The 6,909-nt window shown below is 43.0% G+C and overlaps 1 protein-coding gene across 5 annotated transcripts in view; it reads left to right on the forward strand.

Annotated features, from left to right (window-relative positions):
• cpne5a (copine Va) overlaps positions 1 to 6,909 on the forward strand; it is a 52,545-nt gene extending 45,636 nt beyond the window's left edge. For all 5 annotated transcript variants that reach the window (XM_029157088.3, XM_029157086.3, XM_029157087.3 and 2 more), the window contains 4 exons: positions 415 to 517; positions 3,037 to 3,094; positions 3,263 to 3,336; positions 3,516 to 6,909. In XM_029157088.3, coding sequence (XP_029012921.1) covers positions 415 to 517; positions 3,037 to 3,094; positions 3,263 to 3,336; positions 3,516 to 3,728 — 448 coding nt within the window. In that variant the 3' untranslated portion in view covers positions 3,729 to 6,909. The remainder of the gene's footprint in view (positions 1 to 414; positions 518 to 3,036; positions 3,095 to 3,262; positions 3,337 to 3,515) is intronic.

Consider the following 6,909-nt stretch of genomic DNA (forward strand, 5'->3'; position numbering starts at 1 on the left):
ACCTCCGCCACCTCCGTCCTTGGCGTTTATGATGATCCCGCATGTTTCCCCCCCTTGTCTTTCATCCAGTGTGGCCAGTCGAGCGCTGGAGAATCAATAATGTTCTGAAGAATAAGACTGCAGTACTTGCATAAACAGTTTAATAAATTATTCATAGAGCAGCCAGCAATGGGCGATTGAAACTAGGCCACATTCACTGTGGTGTCTCTGATGGGTTTCATAATAGTGTCTGGATAGACCTCTGCTGATATGCGAAGAGCTTTACAGTACAACACATTCAACTTTACATGTCTATGTTAAGATTTTGTGTTGGACACCGGGTGGAGGGAGACCTGCTTTCTTTCTTTTAATTTCTGACACAGTGGAATCCGCTCTTTTTCCCCTTGTGTGTCATCATGATTGTTCTTCTCTCAGATATGCAGCAGCGGTTCAGGACGGGTCTCAGTACTTTGTCCTGCTCATCATCACCGATGGTGTCATATCAGACATGGCCCAGACCAAGGAGGCCATCGTCAATGTAAGTCTCCTTCCCCTCGGCTCTGCAGCGTACTAGCTTTAACTTTCTGTGGCACTGCTCTCTGCTCTGTTACTTTGAGGGGTTTAGAAGGCAGCAGCGATAGATTTGGGGATTTATAGGATGTTTTCTGCTCCACTTGTCTCACTCCTTGTGCTTAGGTGCTCTGCTTGTCCAATATTTTTGGTTCTTATTGAGACCCACGGGACGCTGAGGGGCTCAGCTGAGATTTACTCCTAGATCAACTGGTTCACTTTATTAGAGGCAATGATCTTATCCAGCACACCACCTGAGGCACCTGTTTGATCACATTTCAAGGATTCTGTGTGTTTTTCTTACTGTATGTCTCTGCTGCATGCTGCGTATGTTTTGTTTGTTGGTCCTGCCGGCGCTCAGTGAGTCGTCGTCAACCAAGTGCGTGGTGTTTTGACCCCCAGCAGACTGGGTTTAAAGGGAATTTGCGACTGTTAATCAAACCATTCGAACAGCCACACCTTCCTTTTAAGATCTTGTCTGCTGCTCTGCACTGCTCGGCTGAACCCGCCATGTCCTGCTGTCATCTCTCACCTTACTGTCTGGACCTGCGCCCACAGAGCAAAGGACCAAATGACCTGCTTCACTTGGCATTGAGCCTTTGCCCTGGAGAGATGAATCATAACAAAAACCCGACATGCGCTGCACATCTCTGCACCTTCGCTGTCTTCTCTGTGCTCACTAATGCTGGGATGTGTCTTCATAACAACTAATGGTTGCACATAGCGGCTGAAGTATGCGCTGGAAATATTTTAGGGGCTGCTGAAGGCCAGAGTGTTCTGCAATCTTTATTCTGGTTTCCTTTTTCCCTAAACCAGCACAGCTTAGCCTTCAGTGACTAATGTGTCCACATGGCTAACAGGCCAGCCTGTGGGGTAAATACCAACTCCAGCTCCTTCCTTTGATGTTTTTCCTTCAAGCTCCAAATTTCATTCTAGGATTATACATTATAAAAGAGGGCGTCTCTCTGACCTGGTATGCTGAAAAATAAATAGATTTGTGCCCAGGTATTCCATTATGTTCTCAGTTGTCAGCTGGGTGTCTGTATGGGAGGCTGTAACTAAAAACCTGCATACATACCTTAGAATTGCCTTTGCCGAACTTCCTGTATCCAAACAAAACAGCAAAAAAGGTAGTAAAGGCAATTAACTGGCAAAATGTGAATAAAATAAAGGACAAGATGTATAAAATTTGGTGAGTTTTGTTTTTTCAATATTTTGTCAGCAAAAAGCCGAAACACTGATGCAAAGCATAATTCGTCCAACCTTAAAGTTTTATTGTCAGGTCAGTACATGTTATTAGAGCAGGTGTATTAATCTCTGTGTATTTATGATTCTGTGTCGTGAGAAGAGGAGTAAAAGTTACGGAAGCAGATGAGATAGTGAGATGCACTGAGTGAATGTACAGTACGGGCAAAGTAACAAATGGTGTAGACTGAATAATTCATCCCAGGCATTTATAGGTATATGCTTGTGGGGGTCTTCTGATGCTAGAAAGGAACAAGACGACTGTACTTTTTGTGGGAGCAAGAGGTCACGAAGAGCTGTTGGAGAGTAAGATAAAAGGAGAGCAGAGATGGAGGCAGCATAATGATAGAGGACGTGGAGGGGGAGGTCCTCTTCAGGCTCTCAGCTCATATCTGTGACAGGCCTTTCGCTGCTGGAGGTATTTTTCCAGGAACGCTGACCTACTTTAGTCCCCTAAATGCATTTTACCACAAGCGTGTATCAGTCATTCATGCCAGAGCTCTTCCCTCCTCACACCGGGACAGTGGTCGTGGTCTAAATTCATGAAGCTGAGGAGACTGTGGACCGCGGCGCTTTGAAACATGTGGGCTCACAGTTAGATTGCAGAGCGCGTGGCCGCCATCTATTCCGACCGTCGCAGTATTTGTCTATATGCAAACGTCATGAATTAATCATTCCAGACTGAGTGACTGTGTAGGATGCCTTAATCATATTTTATTAAAACTGTTCAGCTTTATTCGTGTTATCGTGTTTTTTCCAGCAGCTGTTGTTTGAAAAGAGGAAATACAAAGGATGTTGTGTGACCTCATGTCCTTCAGCAACTGTGCCTTGATGTTAACTTGTAAATACGTACACGCAGTATAGCGTCGAGTTGGAAGCTTCTGTTCTACGCTGGGTGCTGGAACAACCTCGGGGCCTTGAGTTTAACAATGCGTTCTGTATTTTCTCCCAAACTACCGTCTGCAGCTTAATGTGACGTGAACCCCAGTCAGCAAACGGTTCCGGCGCCATGTATCATTTATGTTCTCCTTATATTATTAGTGTTGTTGTGTGAGGTGTCTCTCGGGAGCTGTGTTTTCAGATCGTCGCTGACTTTTTTTTTTCTTTTTTTTACTGAAATGCAGCGTGAGGAGAATACGGATCGTTTGAACTGTTACACCTTCACTCAGAGAAACTCTGTTACGTGTCCTCGTCTGCGCCTCTGAGTGACAGCTGACTGTTTGTTGTTCTTGTTCACGACAGGCAGCTAAACTCCCCATGTCTATCATCATTGTTGGAGTCGGTCAAGCTGAGTTTGATGGTGAGAGAACGTTGATCAGTGGAAAAAAACGGTGGAACCCAGTTGTGTCTTTGCAGCAGTGATGCTGCCAAACAAACATAATCTTGCAACTTTTGTCTAAATTAATTATGTTCGTTTGTCTCCGTAATCAAACTAAAAACTGTATTTTGGTTCATCTTTCGTCCTCAGCGATGGTAGAGCTGGATGGTGACGACATCAGGATCTCCTCACGGGGAAAGCTGGCGGAGAGAGACATTGTGCAGGTGAGACCTTTCTATCATCATCAGGATGTGACTTCAGTTGTTGAATCCATCAGCATCCAAAGCTACTTTATATTATATCATAAAGAAAGAGCTACTGTGAGACAGAACTGATGCTAACCATGGGCTCAGGTCTTAACCAGTGGAAGCATAAAAGGCTTGAACCTGTTCCGTGTCTGCAGTTCGTCCCGTTCAGAGACTACATGGACCGCACAGGTAACCACGTCCTCAGCATGGCCAGGCTGGCGAAGGACGTGCTGGCTGAAATCCCCGACCAGCTGATCTCCTACATGAAGAGCAGAGCCATTAAACCCAACTCGGCGCCGCCTCCGCCGTACTCGCCCGGACCCCCAAAGACAGAGCTCTGCGTCGGACTGGGGCTCAGCAAGGACTGACGGCTGACGTGGAAGCCAGGCTTTTCGGTGAATATCAATCCAGCTAAACAAAAAGATGACAAGACTCCATTTTGGACTGTTTTGTTGACGAGCAGGGCTGTTCTCTCCGGCTGCTCGGGGGACGGGAGCGCCGAGGGGGATCTGGTGGAGGAAGGAGGTTTTAATTGTTCGCTGTCAAACCCGTCAAAGTGGTGATGTAATGGATAGCAAGTAAACCTGTAGAGAGGGCCTGTGTGACGGCATCAATATATTAGAATGTGCCAGTGTGTATCATGTCTGTGATACCCTTTGGAGTTGATACGTGTTAAACTAGGAGCTCATGTGTAAACTTGTTTATTTATTTATTGCAGAACTTATTTCTTCCTTTGGGGGTTTGAAGGGTGAAGGGATTAAAGTCATATTTCTCCTGTAGTTTTTCATCTTATATTTTGTGACCTGTCAAATAATAATCCTCATTTCTACTTTAGATAGACTAATGTAAAGCATGTGGTGAAGCCTCTTTAGCAGTTTATATTTTCTCTGATTAATCTTTTTGATTAGCCGTTGCGTATAGCGCTGCTGGGAGCTGTTGTCCTACTCATTTTTCAGCGCCACGTCTTTCATTTTCATTTTTCCTAATACTGTATCTCCATCAACAGAATGCACTTTTACTTTCCACAATTAATTACTTTCCAAATTAAAAGCACAAACGTTATAATAACATTGTTAATAAACTGAAATTCATTTGTTTCAGCTGCAGTAAACCACAGAGAAAATAATGGAGATGATCCCATACTGGTTGTAACATGGCGTTCGTCCGTCACTTTAAACTATTATACAGCTATATAGAAGTTAAGTTATGGTTATGAATAAAACAGTACGCTTTACAGAACCTTAGATGAATAATTCAACACACGTACTGCACTTGCTTTGGCTTTTAGTATGCAGAGAGGTAAATTATCCTGCTTAAGTCATGCTGCCATATCTCATTTGTCATCATTCTGTGTGTTTGTTTCCCTCATATTTGTTGTGGTTCCTGTTTAGTTTCTGGGGTTTTGCTCAGTACTTTCAAAGGACCTGATCCATGAACTGTTTTAATGATGATGTAAATTACTTTCTCCTTAAATTAATTAGTTTTTCCAGGAGGAAAACCAAACAATTCCAAAATCCTCCAACAAATGAGCGAGCGTTAAATCTTTTCAAAGGGAAATTCATCTTTTCTGTTCTATTCGGTGTTGAGTGGATGCATGTGTTATGTTTTATGTGTGTCATAAACAGAACTTGATGACATTGTTTCACATTGTTGCACCAGATCCAGTTTCTTTATTTCACAAAACTACCACTCATTTCTATTTTGGGTTTATCTGAACGCGACTCGTACGTTTACCAGCTTGTTGAAAGTGTTTTCAAGCCATCGCGCAGTCGTTCACGTCCTGGTGTTCTCTTCGTATTGGCCATTATTTTCACTGCGACAGTATCTTTCAGTCACTCGATATTTCGATCCAAATGTGCCTATTACAGTATATGGAGACATATCTAAATTCAGTTACCCAGGTGTTTTTCTGCCAGCAGCAGCAGGTCTCATTTTTAAGCTCTACACACAGTGTTGGCGATGGTCAAACAGCATTTGGACGATAATCGTGACACAGGCTCATACGCACTGTCTCAACCAGTGCTGTGTACTTTTATACATTCAGTACAGCAGTAATGAGGTGTGTAACACTTGTTTACAGTTCAGCTGTGGCCGTTTAGATTTCCTCAAGGAAGAACCGAACCGCTCATTCAGTTCGACCTGTTGTGTTCGTCTCAGAGTTTCTTTGATGACGCTGGAGGTTGAAGTTTACAAAGACGTATTGTCTGTGAAAGTGAAGCTCTGATTTCCCACCCATTTGTTTTGTTATTGTAATTTGTGTTCGTTTACGATCTGCTGTTTAAAATTCATTGATTTCTGTTGTTTTAGTGCTGTCAGAGAGAACTTAGTGTTTGATGATTACTGCAAAACCTCAGTCCAGAGACAGTGAACTCCTCACAGACCCGCATCCATATTTACCTGTTGTGTATTTCCTTTGAATTTATCAGACGTGTGTCCCTCAGAAGACAACGCAGCATTTCATTTGTCACCAAATGTTATTGTAATGTTAATATTTCTATTAAATTGAGGTTCAAACCCTCGTGTACACCATTGTACCTCTACAGAAAGCCTTTCAAGCCAAATGGATATAAACCACACAGGATATATTTAAATAAACATTAGTAATTACTCTCTCGCAAACGTTCAGTAAATACATATTTACTTTACAATGGCTTTTTAATGGGGTTTGTATTGTTTTTTAATCTTTATTTCAAAACAGTTACCACTCTAGGTAGGTTATTATTGTATGGAGTTCGTCATTTGTCGAGCTGGAAGCCATTAAATCAACATCTGTTGATCGAGTGTGTGTGGGGAAGGCCAACGCGTCCCATATGCTGTGCGCGCATTTCCAACATGTTCATATTCAATTAATAGCAATGACAGCAAGTTAAGGACACGTGGGGTAAAATGAGTTGTGTGACTGATTATGACAAGCTGCAGTGAGTTAGTTCCTGCTTTGTGAGATTTGCTTCTGCAGCACAGAGTCACAAACTGCTGCTCTACGTGGTGAAACGATACATGAGACGAGCGCGGTAACGACACTTATGCAAATGTGAGTCATTAAATTATTATGAGATATATTTTCCAGACTAAAAGATGTCTTTCCAACAAACCTCAGTTCTGCCTTTTTGTTGTTTAGTCTCTAATTATGTACATAACCCCTGACGTACAGTATACGCAGTATTTGGTGCCAAACTGTTCCGATGACTTTGGCTTCTGTAGACAATGTGCATGTTTGTGCCAAAGCGGCAGGACGTTTGGTAGCCGGCCTCCATTTCACCTGATTAGTGCATCTGCCACGTGCTTCATTGGTTCCAGCCGGTGTTCTCTGGAGACGGCGCCTCCTCCAGCATGATTCTGTCCGTTCTGTTCCTACGAGACACTTACTGTATGGGCTCTTCTCACGTCTCCCGTTCTATCCCAGGTTGTTTACATACCTCTCTTGGTCTCTGCATGCTGAATAATTTCCAAACCAGGTGTTGGACACGATTTTGTCGTCATGCTGTGGTTTGTGAAATGCTTTGTAATGGATTGCCTTAACTGAAGATTAATAAACTATTGACAACTTTG

Source organism: Betta splendens, chromosome 7 (genome assembly GCF_900634795.4).
Source record: "Betta splendens chromosome 7, fBetSpl5.4, whole genome shotgun sequence".
Lineage (NCBI taxonomy): Eukaryota > Metazoa > Chordata > Actinopteri > Anabantiformes > Osphronemidae > Betta > Betta splendens.